We start from the raw sequence: 18,256 nt of genomic DNA, 5'->3' as shown, positions 1-18,256 counted from the left end.
GACGGGTTGTGCAGAAGGTATGCTCCAGACCTCCAGTGCCTACTCATGGCCCGGTGTATCCAGTTCCCACTCCTTGCACTAGCCCTGAGGTGCGTGTCTCCAGTCTGGCGTGTCCAAAGCCAGCACCACGCACCAGGCCTCCAGTGCGTCAGCCCAGTCTAGTACGTCCTGTTCCCGCTCCTCGCACTAGCCTTGGGGTGCGTGTCTCCAGTCTGGTACCTCCACTGCCAGCCCCACACACCAGGCCTACAGTGCGTCAGCGCAGTCCAGCTCGTCCTGCTCCTGCTCCTCGCACTAGCCCTGTGGTGCGTGTCCTTAGTCTGGCGCATCCTAAGCCAGCCCCACGCATCAGGCCTTCAGTGCACAGTCCCCGTCCAGAGCTTCCGACGATAGTGCCATGTCCAAAGCTTCCGGCAACAGTGCCTCGTCCAGAGCTTCTGGCAACAGTGCCCCGTAGAGAGACTGCCCACAGTCAGGAACTGAGAGAGACGGCCCACAGTCAGGAACCAAGAGAGATGGCCCACAGTCAGGAGCCGAGAGAGACGGCCCACAGTCAGGAACCGAGAGAGACGGCCCACAGTCAGGAACCGAGAGAGACGGCCCACAGTCAGGAACCGAGAGAGATTGCCCACAGTCAGGAACCGAGAGAGACGGCCCACAGTCAGGAACCGAGAGAGACGGCCCACAATCAGGAACAGAGAGAGACGGCCCACAATCAGGAACCGAGAGAGACGGCCCACAGTCAGGAACCGAGAGAGACGGCCCACAGTCAGGAGCCGAGAGAGCGGCCCACAGTCAGGAGCCGAGAGAGATGGCCCACAGTCAGGAGCCGAGAGAGATGGCCCATAGTCAGGAGCCGAGAGAGACGGCCCACAGTCAGGAACCGAGAGAGATTGCCCACAGTCAGGAACCGAGAGAGACGGCCCACAGTCAGGAACCGAGAGAGACGGCCCACAGTCAGGAACCGAGAGAGACGGCCCACAGTCAGGAACCGAGAGAGACGGCCCACAGTCAGGAACCGAGAGAGATTGCCCACAGTCAGGAACCGAGAGAGACGGCCCACAGTCAGGAACCGAGAGAGACGGCCCACAGTCAGGAACCGAGAGAGACGGCCCACAGTCAGGAACCGAGAGAGACGGCCCACAGTCAGGAACCGAGAGAGACGGCCCACAGTCAGGAGCCGAGAGAGCGGCCCACAGTCAGGAGCCGAGAGAGATTGCCCACAGTCAGGAACCGAGAGAGACGGCCCACAGTCAGGAACCGAGAGAGACGGCCCACAATCAGGAACCGAGAGAGACGGCCCACAGTCAGGAACCGAGAGAGATGGCCCACAGTCAGGAACCGAGAGAGACGGCCCACAGTCAGGAACCGAGAGAGACGGCCCACAATCAGGAACCGAGAGAGACGGCCCACAGTCAGGAACCGAGAGAGACGGCCCACAATCAGGAACCGAGAGAGATTGCCCACAATCAGGAGCCGAGAGAGACGGCCCACAGTCAGGAGCCGAGAGAGACGGCCCACAGTCAGGAGCCGAGAGAGCGGCCCACAGTCAGGAGCCGAGAGAGATGGCCCACAGTCAGGAGCCGAGAGAGATGGCCCACAGTCAGGAGCCGAGAGAGACGGCCCACAGTCAGGAGCCGAGAGAGACGCCCAACAGTCCGGAGTCGGCGCAGCGAGAGTCGCCCTACAGTCCGGAATCGGCGCAGCGAGAATCGCCCTACAGTCCGCAATCGGCGCAGCCAGAGTTGCCCTACAGCCCGAGGTCTCCGGGGTCTGCACCTTTGGGGGGGGGGGGGTACTGTCACGTCCTGACCAGTAAAGGGGTTATTTGTTATTGTAGTTTGGTCAGGACGTGGCAGGGGGTGTTTGTTTTATGTGGTTCGGGGTTTTGTTGGATTATGTATTTATGTAAGAGGGGCGTTTGTTTTATGTGTTCCGGGGTTTTTGGGGATTGTTCTATGTTTTGTATTTCTATGGGTTTTCTATGTTGTGTATTTCTTTGTTGGCCTGGTATGGCTCTCAATCAGGAACAGCTGTACATCGTTGTTGCTGATTGGGAGTCATACTTAGGTAGCCCTGTTTTCACCTGTCTTTTGTGGGAAGTTGTTTTTGCATTGCTGTGTGTAGCCTGCATTACTGTGCGTTCGTGCGTTTTCTTGTTTTGTGTTTTCAGTGTTCTAATTAAAAGTAAAAATGAGAACTCAACCCGCTGCGCCTTGGTCCATTTCATACGACGACCGTTACACCTACTTCCAACAAAAAGTTTGAAAAAGTTATTTTCTCATTCTTAAGTACTACACATCACTGGGTTATACAAACCACAGCTACGATACAAACAAGTATGAAGTACCTCAAACCTAATCAAATTCAAATCTTTGAAAGACCATAGTAATTTTCAAAGATGATTATTCCATTCTTGAGATAGCTGTAATGAGCTATACATGAGCTGTATGTATGCACGCATGACTGTAAGTCGCTTTGGATAAAAGTGTGTTATATTATATACATATTATAAGACTAATAATCACCATCTAATGTGGTACAGCGTACAGCGTGTATACTGTATGTCCATGTGGTCTACTCACTGGGATTGAAGAGGAGGAGGAACTTGAGGCAGGCAACCTCTCTCCTGTCTACCTGCAGGGCAAGTAGCCTCCCAGCCAGCTCCTGTCCTCTCTGGACCAGGCCTGACAGACTCAACCCCGCCTGTGACCCCATGGATGACAGATCCATCTGCAACACAACACAAAAGGACAACATTAAGTATTACTGTATATACAGGTTTTAAAGGGCAATTCCAGCACTTTTCAACCTCATATACATTTTCTCCAGCACCGAACCAGTGTCTACATATGTAAAAAAATCGCGCATTTCTACGATCTATGGTTAAGAAGATAAGAAGAAATGCCCCAAAAAATGCTTCTCTGTGACAGGTAGCCTAGCGGTTAACTTGTTATGGATAGGGGGCAGTATTTTCACGGCCGGATAAAAAACGTACCCGATTTAATCTGATTATTACTCCTGCCCAGAAACTAGAATATGCATATAATTATTAGCTTTGGATAGAAACCACTCCAAAGTTTCTAAAACTGTTTGAATGGTGTCTGTTAGTATAACAGAACTCATTTGGCAGGCCAAAACCTGAGAAGATTCCAAACAGGAAGCGCCCTCTCTGACTATTACTTAATCTCTATCCAAAACAGGGGATCTCTGCTGTAACGTGACATTTTCTAACACTCCCATAGGCTCTCAGAAGGCGCCAGAACGTTGAATGATGACTTCGCAGGCCATGGCTGAAAAACAGTAGCGCCTTTGGATAGTGGTCGATCTGAGAACAATGAGACTGGGGGCGCGTGCACGAGACAACCCCATGTTTTTATTTTTTCATCGGTCGGAATATTATCGCTTTTTTACGAGAAAAATCGCATAAAATTGATTTTAAACAGCGTTTGACATGCTTCGAAGTACGGTAATGGAATATTTTGAATTTTTTTGTCACGAAACGCGCCGGGCGCGTCACCCTTCTTTACCCTTCGGATAGTGTCTTGAACGCACGAACAAAACGCCGCTATTTGGATATAACTATGGATTATTTGGAACCAAACCAACATTTGTTATTGAAGTAGAAGTCCTGGGAGTGCATTCTGACGAAGAACAGCAAAGGTAATCCAATTTTTCTTATAGTAAATCTGAGTTTGGTGAGTACCAAACTTGGTGGGTGTCAAAATAGCTAGCCATGATGGCCAGGCGATCTACTCAGAATATTGCAAAATGTGCTTTCACCGAAAAGCTATTTTAAAATCGGACATAGCGATTGCATAAAGGAGTTCTGTATCTATAATTCTTAAAATAATTGTTATGTTTTTTGTGAACGTTTATCGTGAGTAATTTAGTAAATTCACCGGAAGTGTTCGGTGGGAATGCTAGTTCTGAACGTCACATGCTAATGTAAAAAGCTGGTTTTTGATATAAATATGAACTTGATTGAACAAAACATGCATGTATTGTATAACATAATGTCCTAGGAGTGTCATCTGATGAAGATCATCAAAGGTTAGTGCTGCATTTAGCTGTGGTTTTGTTTTTTGTGACATTATATGCTAGCTTGAAAAATGGGTGTCTGATTATTTCTGGCTGGGTACTCTGCTGACATAATCTAATGTTTTGCTTTCGCTGTAAAGCCTTTTTGAAATCGGACAGTGTGGTTAGATAAAAGGAGAGTCTTGTCTTTAAAATGGTGTAAAATAGTCATATGTTTGAAAAATTGAAGTTTTTGGATTTTTGAGGAATTTGTAATTCGCGCCACGCCTATCATTGGATATTGGAGCAGGTGTTCCGCTAGCGGAATGTCTAGATGTAAGAGGTTGAGTGGCGGGCCAATAACCAAAAGGTTGTAGACACTGTTATTGTGCTGGAGATAATGAAAATGCGGTTGAAAAGTGGTGGTGTTGCAACTTGAATTACAGTACAGTACAGCTTCAGTACAGGTTCATAGATGCCATACATTGAGTCTGCAGTAACTTCTCACCACCTTCTAAATTAATGCGATTGGCATTTTATGTAACATATTGGACGTTAAATCCTCAAATTCCCACAGTAGCTTCTAGAATGATACAGTGTAACTTTTAAGCCCCTCTTCCTCCTGTTCTCACAAACCTTGTACAGTATGCAGATAAAAATTGCCTGTTTTCCATTGCAGTCTTTATGAGAAAAAAATAACTTCATTTAAACACGAGGCAAATAAATACCAGTGGCAATCTTTCGCCTCTCCTCCCTAAACCCAGGAGTCAGTTACAAGCTGCAGAGACAAGCTGCAGAGACAAGCTGATGGTTGTTTTTTCCTTTTCTGTTCTGCATCTTCCAAACACAAGAACAAGAGCAGGCAGCAGAAAGTGTTCTCACTCCTTGAATTTTTTCAATTTTGTTGTATTACAAATTGGGATTAAAATGGATTTCATTGTCTTTTTTTCTCAACGATCTATAAAAAACAGCTTTGCACACCTGGATTTTACAATATCTGCCCATTATTCTTTTTAAACTCTTCAAGCTCCGTCAAGTTGGTTGTTGATCATTGCTAGACATCCATTTTCAAGCCGATTTAAATCAAAACTGTAACTATGCCAATCAGGAACATTCAATGTCATCTTGATAAGCAAATCTGATGCATATTTGGCCTTGAGTTTGAGGCTATTGTCCTGCTGAAAGGTGAATTTGTCTCTCAGTGTCTGTTGGAAAGCAGACTGAACCAGGCTTTCCTAGGATTTTGCCTGTGATTATAGCTGTATTCCATTTATTTTCATCCTAAAAAAATCCCTAGTCCTTGCTGATGACAAACTGATCCAAACCATGATGCAGCCACCACCATGCTTGAAAATATGAATGGTGGTACTCAGTGACGTGTTGTGTTGGATTTGTCCGCCAAAGATTGCAAACAGGTTTTTGAATATTTGCATTCCATACAGACTTACTTCTTTTAACTCTGTCACTTAGGTTAGTATTGTTTAGTAACTGCAATGTTGTTGATCCGTCCGAAGTTTTCTCCTATCACAGCCATTAAAGTCTGTAACTGTTTTAAAGTCACCTCATGGTGAAATCCCTGAGCGGTTTCCTTCCTTTCCGTCAACTGAATAAGGAAAGACGCCTGTATCTTTGTAGTGACTGGGTGTATTGATACACCATCCAAAGTAAAATTGATAACTTCACCATGCTAAAGTGATATTCAGTGTCTGCTTTTTTGTTTGTACCAATCTACCAATAGGTGCCATTCTTTGCAAGACATTGGAAAACCTCCCTGGTCTTTGTAGTTGAATCTGTGCTTGAAATCCACTACTTGACTGAGGGACCTTACAGATAATTGTATGTGTGGGGTACAGAGACGGGGTAATGATTCAAAAATCCTGTTAACCACTATTATTGCACACAGATTATGTGACTTGTTACGCACATGTTTATTCCTGGACGTATTTAGGCTTCTCATACATAACAAAGGGGTTGAATACTTATTGACTCAAGACATTTCAGCTTTAAATGTTTTATCAATTTGTAAACATTTCAACAACAACAAAAAAATCCACTTTGACATTGTAGGGTATTGTGTGTAAATCAGTGGCACAAAATCTCAATCCATCATAAATTCAGGCTGTAACACATCCGAATGTGGAAAAAGTCAAGGGGTGTGGAAAAAAAGGCACTGTACATATCTATTTGTGGGTATATACTGACCATACAAACATTAGGAACACCTTCCTAATATTGAGTTGCACCCCCCTTTGCCCTCAGAACACTCTCAATTCGTCGGGGCATCAAATCAAATTGTATTTCTCACATGCGCTGAATTACGTAGACCTTACAGTGAAATGCTTACTTACAGGCCCTTAACCAACAATGAAGTTTCAAGAAAATACCAACAAAAAGAGTAAGAGATAAGAATAACAAATATTTAAAGAGCAGCAGTAAATAACAATAGCCGGGCTATATACATGGGGTACTGGTACAGAGTCAACGTGCTGGTTCACTGGTGTAGAGATAATTGAATTAATATGTACATGTAGGTATAGTTATTAAAGTGACTATGCATAGATAAAAACAGAGAGTAGCAGCAGCATAGAAGATGGGGTGGGAGCAATGCAAATAGTCTGGGTAGCCATTTGATTAGCTGTTCAGGAGTTTTATGGCTTGGGGGTAGAAGCTGTTTAGAAGCCTCTTGGACCTAGACTTGGCACTTCGATACTGCTTGCTGTGCGGTAGCAGAGAGAACAGTCTATGACTAGGGTGGCTGGAGTCCTTGACAATTTTTAGGGCCTTCCTCTGACACCGCCTGGTATAGAGGACCTGGATGGCAGGAAGCTTGGCCCCAGTGATGTACTGGGCCGTACACACTACCCTCTGCAGTGCCTTGCGGTCGGAGGACGAGCAGTTGCCATAGCAGGCAGTGATGCAACCCATCAGGATGCTCTCGATGGTGCAGCTGTAAAACCTTTTGAGGATCTGAGGACCCATGCCAAATCTTTTCAGTCTCCTGAGGGGGAATAGGTTTTGTAGTGCCCTCTTCAAGACTCTCTTGGTGTGCTTGGACCATGTTAGTTTGTTGGTGATGTGGACGCCAAGGAACTTGAAGTTCTCAACCTGCTCCACTGCAGCCCCGTCGATGAGAATGGGTGCATACTCGATCCTCCTTTTCCTGCAGTCCACAATCATCTCCTTTGTCTTGATCATGTTGAGGGAGATGTTGTTGTCCTTGCACCACACGGTCAGGTCGCTGACCTCCTCCCTACAGGCTGTCTCTTCATTGTCGGTGATCAGGCCTACACTGTTGTGTCATCAGAAAACTTAATGATGGTGTTGGAGTCGTGCCTGGCCGTGCAGTCATGAGTGAACAGGGAGTACAGGAGGGGACTGAGCACGCACCCCTGAAGGGCCCCCGTGTTGAGGATCAGCGTGGCGGCTGTGTTGTTACCTGCCCTTACCACCTGGGGGCTGCCCGTCAGGAAGTTCAGGATCCAGTTGCAGAGGGAGGTGTTTAGTCCCAGGGTCCTTAGCTTAGTGATGAGCTTTGAGGGCACTATGGTGTTGAATGCTGAGCTGTAGTCAATGAATAGCATTCTCACATAGGTGTTCCATTAGTCCAGGTGTGAAATGGCAGTGTGGAGTGTAATAGAGATTGCATCATCTGTGGATCTGTTGGTTCGGTATGCAAATTGGAGTGGGTCTAGTGTTTCTGGGATAATGGTGTTGATGTGAGCCATGACCAGCCTGTCAAAGCATTTCATGGCTACAGATGTGAGTGCTACGGGTTGGTAGTCATTTAAGCAGGTTACCTTAGTGTTCTTGGGCACAGGGACTATGGTGGTTTGCTTGAAACATGTTGGTATTTCAAACTCAGACCGGGAGAGGTTGAAAATGTCAATGAAGACACTTGCCAGTTGGTCAGCGCATGCTCGGAGTACACGTCCTGGTAATCCATCTGGCCCTGTGGTGAATATTGACCTGTTTAAAGGTCTTACTCACATCGGCTGCAGAGAGCGTGATCACACAGTCATCTGGAATAGCTGATTCTCTCGTGCATGTTTCATTGTTACTTGCCTCGAAGCGAGCATAGAAGTTATTTAGCTCATCTGGTAGGCTCGTGTCACTGGGCAACTCTCGGCTGTGCTTCCCTTTGTAGTCTGTACTAGCTTGCAAGCCCTGCCACATCCGACGAGTGTCAGAGCCGGTGTAGTACGATTCGATCTTAGTCCTGTATTGACACTTTGCCTGTTTGATGGTTCGTCGGAGGGCATAGGGGGATTTCTTATACGCTTCCAGGTTAGAGTCCCGCTCCTTGAAAGCGGCAGCTCTAGCCTTTAGCTCAGTGTGAATGTTACCTGTAATCCATGGCTTCTGGTTGGGGTATGTACGTACAGTTACTGTGGGGACAACGTCCTCGATGCACTTATTGATAAAACCAGTGACTGACGTGGTGTACTCCTCAATGCCATCGGAAAAATCCCGGGAACATATTCCAGTCTGTGCTAGCAAAACAGTCCTGTAGTTTAGCATCTGCTTCATCTAACCACTTTTTTTCTAGAGTGAGTCACTGGTGCTTCCTGCTTTAATTTTTGCTTGTAAGCAGGAATCAGGAAGATAGAATTATGGTCAGATTTGCCAAATGGAGGGGAGAGCTTTGTACGCATCTCTGTGTGTGGAGTAAAGGTGGTCTAGAATTTTTTCCCCTCTGGTTGCGGCACCTCTGGGTGAGCGTTTCCTGTTTGCTTATGGTGGTATACAGCTCATTGAGTGCGGTTTTAGTGCCAGCATCGGTCTGTGGTGGTATGTAGACATCTACGAAAAATACAGATGAAAAGTCTCTAGGTAGATAGTGTGGTCTACAGCTTATCATGGGATACTCTACCTCAGGCGAGCAAAACCTTGAGACTTCCTTAGATATCGTGCACCAGCTGTTGTTTACATATATGCATAGGCCCCCGCCCCGTGTCGTACCAGAGGCTGCTGTTCTATCCTGCCGATAGAGTGTATAACCCGCCAGCTGTATGTTCTTAATGTCATCGTTCAGCCACGACTCGGTGAAACATAAGATATTGCAGTTTTTAATGTTCTGTTGGTAGGATATACATGCTTTCAGTTTGTCCCATTTATTTTCCAGCAATTGAACGTTAGTTAGCAGGACAGAAGGCAAAGGCAGATTAGCCACTCATCACCTGATCCTCACAAGGCACCCTGATCTTGTTCTGCAAAATCTCTGTTTCCTTCTCCGGCAAATGACAGGGATCTGAGCATGGTCGGGTGTCTGTAGTATATCCCTCCCATCTGACTCATTGAAGAAAAACTCTTCGTTAATCTGAGGTGAGTAACCGCAGTTCTGATGTCCAGAAGCTCTTTTCAGTCATAATAGACAGTAGCAGCAACATTATATACAATACAAGTTACGAACAAAGTGAAAAAAACTAACAAAATAGCATGGTTGGTTAAAAGCCGATAAGACGGCAGCCATCCCCTCTGGCGCCATTTTCAGATGAACTCTACAAGGTGTTGAAAACGTTCCACAGGGATGCTGGCCCATGTTAACTCCAATACTTCCCACAGTTGTATCAAGTTGGCTGGATGTCCTTTGGGGGTGGACCATCCTTGATACAAATGGAAAACTATTGAGTGTGAAAAACCCAGCGGCGTTGCAGTCCTTGACACACTAAAACCGGTGCACCTGACACCTACAACCCATATCCCTTATCTCTTGCACCCTCTGAATAGCACACCTACACAATTCATGTCTCTTTTGTTTCAAGGCTTAAAAATCCTTATTCAACCTGTCTCCTCCCCTTCATGTACACCGATTGAACTGGATTTAACAAGTGACATCTATAAGGGATCATACAGTAGCTTTTGCCTGGATTCACCTGGTCAGTCTTTGTCATGGAAAGACCAGGTGTTCTTAATGTTTTGTACACTCAGTGTAGTCCCACTTTATATTCTGTCACTAAAATAATGTGTGGTAATAACACTGGTACAGTGTAATAACAGTAAGTACTGTATAGATACACATTACTGCAACAACAAAGAAAAAAATGTATTGCTATCCATAGAGGTTGTGTATTTGTAACGACGCGCGCGTGTGTGTGTGTGTGTGTGTGTGTGTGTGTGTGTGTGTGTGTGTGTGTGTGTGTGTGTGTGTGTGTGTGTGTGTGTGTGTGTGTGTGTGTGTGTGTGTGTGTGTGTGTGTGTGTGTGTGTGTGTGTGTGTGTGTCTGGTATTCATGAATGTATGATTGTATTAATTTTATGTTGGAACTGCAAGGCTGCTTACCTCCTGGCCAGTAACCAGCAGCAGGCTGCTCTCCTTCCCATGTTGCACTTGTCTGAAGACATGGTCCAGGACCAGCAGCTCAGACCAGCAGTTGTGAAGAAGCTTCATCTGGTCACCTACCTTAAAGTAGAATCAGAAAACAACAGGTCACATCAAAGCTCAAACTCATTCCACACAGCTGGCCAAGCATAGGAATAGTGGAGAACCAATCTAATGTCAAACCCAATGTCAAATAAAACAGCCTACACTGATATTACAATCTCAAGCAGGCATCAATCTAACATCAACCCCCTTAAAAGCTAGCATCCACATGGGATAGTGTGGTCCCACCTGAAACACACATAGCTACATGGACAGATAAATGGGGTGACTATAAAACCCAGAGAGGAAGATGAGGGTCCTTGTGCCATATTTCCAGCATCTGGGGCTGGTGTCAGTGTCTCGTGCATCCTCACGTTGTATTTACGAGCCACAGAGATGACCTCTCCCACCTCCTCACCGCTCCCTGTCCTCCGTCACCTCCCTTGCTCCCGCCCATTAAGGGGGGGGGGGGGGGGGGGGGAGTGATTGGATGCTCCTCATTGCTAGCACATATACTCTGGGTGTCGAAGGACGACACTGTCAGTAATCTGCAGCTGGTGACACAGAGCGTTCCTGAAGCCCCCAAATAGCACCAGGACACACATTCATCTGGCATGGGGATGACAGAATTACTACCCCTTCAATGGAACTATATATCTGTCCAGAGGAGGAGTCCAATCTTGCTCCCAATCAGAGCTACAGGACCAACACACAACAGCTTGATTCATCATACAGTACCTCTTCTCAAGGAGGATTCGGCACACAGACACAACATTTCACACACACACACACACACTCACATACACACAGTGAACGTTCAGTCAAGGGACATTCAGTCTTGTCCCCCCTGGCTGGCAGAAACAGGGAAGCATAAACCTGCCTCACTCAGTGCCATTCCATAACTGTCATAATTTGGCTTTGAGACCAATACAGATGCTTTGGAGATCAGACGGACAGGTCTAAAACCATCTGTTACGGATACATGTATCCTGTGTGTATTTGTTTTCTCTCCTTCTGCCCTAGTCACAGGTGGCAGTAATCAGTCGCCAATCAGTCGCCAATCTGAAGACCCACCTGCTCCTTTTCCCTTACCCAATCACATCCCCTTTCCCTTAAAAGAAACCCAATCATTTGTCTCTGGAGCTATCTCTCTTTTGTTTTAGCGCCTACATCTCACATTGTCCGTTATCATGTGAGTATGTAATGCTGTGGTGTATGGCTGTTTGTTAGTTGGTGGGAAAAAGGGAACAATAAATATATATCTTTCTTTTAATCAACATTTAGTAAAGGGCTGCTACAATGCACCAACCCTGCATGCACGTAATGATGTCTGATCATATGCTACAGGTATGTTAATGTCAGATACTGTATGTAAAAACTCAAGTAACGGGCAGTTTCTGACACAAACATACTGGCAATGCCCAAGGTAAATTTAGCAGATGATAGCTCAATTTTTCCTCTGCAAATATGAACAATGAGAGATAAAATACTGGGCCGTGGAGAGAGAGCTGACATTCCCCTGTTATCGTCTGGATGGAATGTAATTACTCAGAGAGATAGCTCTTTCTGCAGGAGGCTCTCTCTCCTGGCAAACATCCACCGCTTTGTGCTCGCCTCACACTGTTCACGTCTACAACCTCACAATTGGTTGCAATTTAGCCAGGATACATCACAGGTACGTAACATGACTGAAATCCATGCAGTTCAAATGTTACACTTGGCTTTGCACTATCAACACGCCAGAGGCAACACTAAACTGTCTCTCCAATTTTCCATAATCATAATCCCATAGCTAGATTAGATTACACACGATTACATCAAATCAAATATGCTGGCCATTTTCTCATATTGTATATAAAACAAAACCCCATCACTGTCATTTAAGCTATTTTTCAGACTGTTGTTTATCCAGGGGCAGAATCCTCCTCTCCAGTCAGGTCTAACTCCATAATGCTGATGATGCTGCCGTAACTACTACTGGCCACTGATCACTGCATCAGAACATGGGTCCTCAGAGGCATATAGGCCTACCGACTATAAAATAAGCCAGTTAAAAGAGTAAATTAAAGTGAAGAATGGGACCACTGTGTGTGTCCCCATGACACAGTCTTTACATAGATACTATGTTCCTATCTCACCACACAATGGACTCACTGTCTCACAGATAAGGCTAACAGACAAATAACAATAATGTGACAAAAAGTTGCTTCTAAATACACGTCAATTCAGATGGGTGCTAAATATTTTTCGAATAATACATGGCAAAGAGCAAACAATGTTTTAGTAAGTTCCCGTCGCAAGCTATTCTCTGGCCGATGACAGCATCAATAAAATGAATAGCACAGTGAGCATTGAGAAATATCACTGGTCAGCCTTCATCAACACCAGCATGCATTGTTTCCTTTAGGCCCCAGAGGCCTATACTACGAATCAGGTTTGAGGAGTTATCGAGGTAACTTTGGTCAACCCTGAGTTCATCTCGGGATAACTGGTACCACGAAAGTGGCTAACCTTTTAACCAGGTACATTTATATGGCAACGAATCCTGAGAACTAACCTGCAGGTTAACTCAGAGCTTACTCCATTTATCCTGAATGAAGTGGCTGAGCCGCGAGTTGAGGACCAAGGAAATCAGATTCCCTCCCTTTCGCAAAGATTGCGTCATCATCTCCTTCATATCTTTTGTTTTTTGTTTTACAATGTTAATTTTAAAATACCTATCACATTACACATTTAGTAATGACAGAACGCATTTGAAACATCACGCACGGTAAAACTTTTGTAGATATTACTTAATACAATTATTTTATAGATGGGAGTGGGGAAAATGTTGCTTGTGCACACCAAAGCCAGTATTAATGATAAGTAATAAAATAAAGACGGCACTTCTAAAAGCCTATTTCACACCGTAGCCTGCTGAATTTGCTACATAAATTGTGTTTCATTTTGATTTCTACACAAATTAAAATGTGTCACTGACTCGCCCATGGATTGATGCTACAGCATTGTCTCCATGAAGAGTTCGGCATTCGACTAGCCACGTGGCGGATGAGCAATATCCACCATCGTAGTATACAGATGAAGCCTTAGATGGAATGTGAAGCTAACTGAAGCTGGCTAGCTTTAGAAAACCCTGAGTAGATCTAGCTTCCTTCGTAGTATACCCCTCTGGTCAGTCACCACAGTGTCAAACAACATTATTGATTTCACTCTCCTGTTGGGACCGGGAGTAACATTTGACTGGAGACATAACTCATGCTGTAAAGTATGGCACAACTCAATTACACCCTTCAGTTGACAAAGAGACTCAAAGTATAAGGCCTATCTGACATGGACAGTGATGCATCCCAAATCATTACCCCGAGGGAGGTACAGTGGGTTATGATGTCACCTCTTTAACTGCTGCTCTATTTGAGTGCCTCCACCAGAAACAAGGAGGGACAGAAACAATGATAACTATCTGTCATAGTAAATCTAACATTTTTACACAGGCCTTTGTTCTTTACTGCCATAATGTGTGTGTGGGTGCAGGGCTTCAGAAAGAGGATCAAGAAAAATGTTATCTTCAATATTCTTGATATCACTTATGAATGAAGTGGAATAATAAGATCATTACAATGATAAGATATGATACTGTGATCATTATTCTAAGAATTATTTCTAAATGTGCATGTCTCTCCTATCATTTCTGTGTGGACAGGGTCTGGGAAGCTTACCTTGAGCTCCTTGAAGAAGATGCAGCTCCTGGCCCACTCCACTATAGAGAACAGAGTCTGGTCAGCCATGCGACACATGAGGCTGAAGGTGCTGAGCCTGTCCTGCCGGCCCCGGCCACTCTGTTCCTGCTGCAGGAAGGCCATGATCTTACTCTGTACCTGCATCTCGTCTGGGTCGCAGCGCAGCAGCTCTAGCACCAGGGGGGAGAGGGTGGGAGGCTGTGGGGAGCCTCCGGAGGGGTACACATCCGGAAAGGGGTACCCCACCAGAGACTCTGGGGAGCTTGTGTGGTGGTCAGAGTACTCAGACTTGATGGCCCTGCTGGGGAATGCTGTGCACTGGTACTGGGTAGTCAGGGGTCCATGGGGCTGCATGGCCACCCCCAGGGAGGAGGGTCCGTAGAGGCTGGTCTCATAGTCTGTGGGGGTGATGGAGGGCATGAGGCCTTTGGGGAGGGATGGGAGGCTGTGCAGGGTGCCAGTGAAGCCATAGTTAGTCTGTACAGGGGAGAGCTGTGGAGGAGCAGACTCCAGCTTGAAGCCCGTGGAACGTATCAAAGCCTTCTTCTGCTGTTTCATGGCTCTGTCCCGCTTGTACATGGGGCCAAACTTATTCCTGCCCCCACGCATGCGGTCTGCACGCACAGCTGTCACAGAAAGAGACAAGGAGTGGGGAAACAGAACTATGTCAACAACAGAGGGTCTTTACATGGAAATTGTTACTATGCTACTATAGCCGGAAGGATATCATGGTAAAATGCTCCTCATGAAAAATAATTATTTGCGCTATCCTTATAAAGAGGATAGCGCAAATATTCAAATATATATCACTGCAAATACAGCCATAACAAGTGCACAGGAAAATAGCCTAATTTAGTCAGGAATATGTGTTTTGCAGTTTCCTGAATCAATTTTCGTAAAAATCTACGTAAAACAACCACACGGGTATCATACTACTTTATTCTATTACACAATTCTCTTTTTGAAAATGTACCATACACAACATACGCTAATGCCTTTGCTGTTACACAATGGTACCGTGTTGATGTAAATATTAAGTCTCCGTTTAAAACCACAGCGAGAAGCCCAGAGTTTTACTAGAAAATCAAGAATGTGTCATTTCTCCGCGGAAACAGGTGCTACATTTTCACATCACAGCCTGGGTGGGAATCACTGGTGTGCTCCGCGCTCCGGCCACTTCATGTTTTTGCGCCCCATAAAATCACCGACGCTAAACTTCTCAACTCTGTATATTGTCTGTCCCTAATTCAAAACAAAGATACCACTACAACTTTTGCGAAAGTGTTAAACAATTCAGAAGCAACTGATACTAAGACATTAGGCTATAGCATCTGTTGAGGCCTACAGGCCATATGTTGGACATATTTCGGGCATATAGCAAATTATAACAAATTCATATATATACAATCATATCCAAATGAAAAAATATGCCAAAACATTAAGGGCTTATTTTTTTCTGGACAGTACGGTTGAAATCGACTCAATGATAATGTCAAATGAAGGGGTGAGATGAAGAGAACCATACCTTCTAATCTCATGCCAACATCGAGGCATTTCTGGAATCGGCAGCAGGGACATCTCTTCCGCTGTGTTTTGTCTATTTTACACTCCTGGTTTTCTGCACAAGTATACCTCTTCTTGTTCTGGACTGTCCTCTTGAAGAAGCCCTGGAGAAAATATCTATCCTACATTAGGTTGATGAGCCACAAAACCCACAAACACAAGAAAAAAAGGAAATTGAAAAAAGGAATAATTACAAATGAAAATACCTTACAACTTTCACATGTAAGGAGTCCATAGTGGTATCCTGAGACCTTATCTCCACAAACAGGACACAATTCTTCCAAATCTTCATCATAGGTGTAGTCCATTACGCCTACCATCAATGGTACGCCTGGTTCGCAAATAAAAGCAAGGGTCAAGAAAAACGGATGAAGCAGGGATGTAACGAATAAATGAATTAAAATAATGTACAGTTTCTTAATCAAATGCATTTACGGCCCTTGACAAATTTGAAAATGCAGGACGAAATTGTAGGATTATGTGCAGCTGTGAAATGATATCTGCTTTAAATCAAACTTCCAAAAGGCTTAAAACCTAAAAATATATATAGTTTCACTAATAATAATCTTAATGTGGGTTAATATATATATTGCGAAAAATGCAAAAATACATTTACTTCCACAATAAATATGATAGATTGATGCTGCGGTGATATTAGCGTATTTCAGACAGCTGATTGACAATAGTTTCAGACTATTTCACAAAAATAAGACCGACGATTCCATAATGCATGGAAGCAAACATAAAAACATTGATATTCACGATTTATTAAAATCAAATGTAAAAACTAAAAAAACAAACATTTTATGATAAGACAGGCAAATGATTAAACGGATTCGACCAAATATAACGTGTATGGTTGATTACCTTTATCGCCCCCTTCTTCCAAGTGGTTATTCCTATTAATCAAGAAATGCCTCAGACTAGGATAGAATAACGCGTTTTATAATCCACACCTACAACACGGTCCAACGCGCGCTTCGACACGAGCACATGTCCTTTACTCAGGGCTCTCTCACCTTCTACTGGGAGGTTGGCCAATGAGCGGTGGATGCGACCACCTATCTTGAGAACACAACCTATGTGTGGTACAGTGTACCCTTTCTTGCAACATAATAAACGGATATGTCCCATTTTAAGGAGAATGCCTTTAACCAAAAGTGTCAAATAGGAACGGAGGATGATCGAAAGTGATAATAGCCTATCTATTATTATGATTATTAATACTGTTATGATTATTATTATTATTTTTATTGTCGTTGTCGTTATTATTATTATTACTGCTATTATAGCATAGTTAGGCTATAACGATTGTTATTACATTTTTGTTATTATTCATGTTGTTTGTTGTTATCGATATTATTATTATCATAATCATCAGTCGTTTTGTTTTCGTAATTAAGATCCAGAGTTAGTTTTAATTCTGTGACTAAGTTATGACTTTAGGCCATATGAATGTGAACAGCAATAATTTAAACAAGAAATTAGTAGACCTATAGCTTCCGCATCAACGGTCCTTTTGCGTATTATTTCACATTTCAGTCCTTACTCTTTTTTATAATAATTTTTCATGAATCAATAGACTCGATCTATAATAGGAAACGCAGACCCAACGCCTGAGTTAATTATATTCCAAGGCCGTTTAAACAATAGCTTACATTTCGACAAGGGGTGTTAGGCTAACACTATTTTGGACAAAATAGGAAGATAATATCCAATAAGTAGGCTTAAATATTTTTGTTTTTCTACAGGCTATTTTGTATAATTCATTTCGATTCACTGATTCACATTGGACTATATTTGCTGTTTTGGCAATTACTTTAGATGCAAACGGCTTAAAAAAATATATCTACATCTATTAGCCTAGGCTACTCTGTACCTCAAGGTCAGACATCAAGGGAAAGCATTTCATTTTGTACCATTTTCATTTCAAATGCAGATTAAAACTGTATTGTTTTTCTTATTATTTCCTTTTTTCTTATTATTTCCTTTATTCCCCCCCCCCCCCCCCCCCCCCCTTTGGAACCTATTGAATTTAATTATTAATTATTCCTTGAATAGACTGCTGAATATGCCAGGTTAATATAATATTTGTCTTGCAATACGGTTAAAGGCTTCGACATAAACAAATTAAGTGCAGACTGAATATCTTTATTTAAATGTTGGTCTATCTGCTAAATAAATAACTTTAAATTGGCTATTCGATATGAACGTGCAACAACAAAATAGAGGCATATTACAAAATAAAAGATTGCATTAGCCTACAGTATATGTGGGTTTACAAATAGCAAATAACTAAAAGTTAATGTAGGCATATCCGAAGCTTCAGGCAATTCTACACATTCCGCTAGCGGATTTTGTCACTTACCTTGTGCCTTTTCTCCCAACATTGTATTACCTATGAGGCAGGCTAGACGTCGATGACAATAAAACCTATTAAAGAAGATGCTGCAAAACTTTGACCACTTTGTATGTCATATACAATCCGAATCTGCAAAACAAATTCGTAGCCTAATAAACAAATAATTTAGGATAATGGTGATCTCCACGAATAACTGCAGTCATTTCCAGCGTTC

The 18,256-nt window shown here is 43.7% G+C and overlaps 1 protein-coding gene across 1 annotated transcript in view; it reads right to left on the bottom strand.

Moving 5' to 3' along the window:
• LOC106585443 (nuclear receptor subfamily 5 group A member 2-like) overlaps positions 1 to 18,256 on the bottom strand; it is a 22,204-nt gene extending 3,948 nt beyond the window's left edge. Inside the window, exons 1-6 of the mRNA XM_014171645.3 lie at positions 18,049 to 18,256; positions 15,887 to 16,011; positions 15,643 to 15,784; positions 14,097 to 14,743; positions 10,300 to 10,419; positions 2,586 to 2,733 (exon numbers count right to left, since the gene is read on the bottom strand). Of these exons, the coding sequence (XP_014027120.1) occupies positions 2,586 to 2,733; positions 10,300 to 10,419; positions 14,097 to 14,743; positions 15,643 to 15,784; positions 15,887 to 16,011; positions 18,049 to 18,070 (1,204 nt within the window). The 5' untranslated portion in view covers positions 18,071 to 18,256. The remainder of the gene's footprint in view (positions 1 to 2,585; positions 2,734 to 10,299; positions 10,420 to 14,096; positions 14,744 to 15,642; positions 15,785 to 15,886; positions 16,012 to 18,048) is intronic.

The sequence above is a fragment of the Salmo salar genome, chromosome 24 (genome assembly GCF_965601325.2).
Source record: "Salmo salar chromosome 24, fSalSal1, whole genome shotgun sequence".
Lineage (NCBI taxonomy): Eukaryota > Metazoa > Chordata > Actinopteri > Salmoniformes > Salmonidae > Salmo > Salmo salar.
Note: the sequence above shows the minus strand (reverse complement) of the source record. Positions and strands in the feature narration are given on the sequence as shown.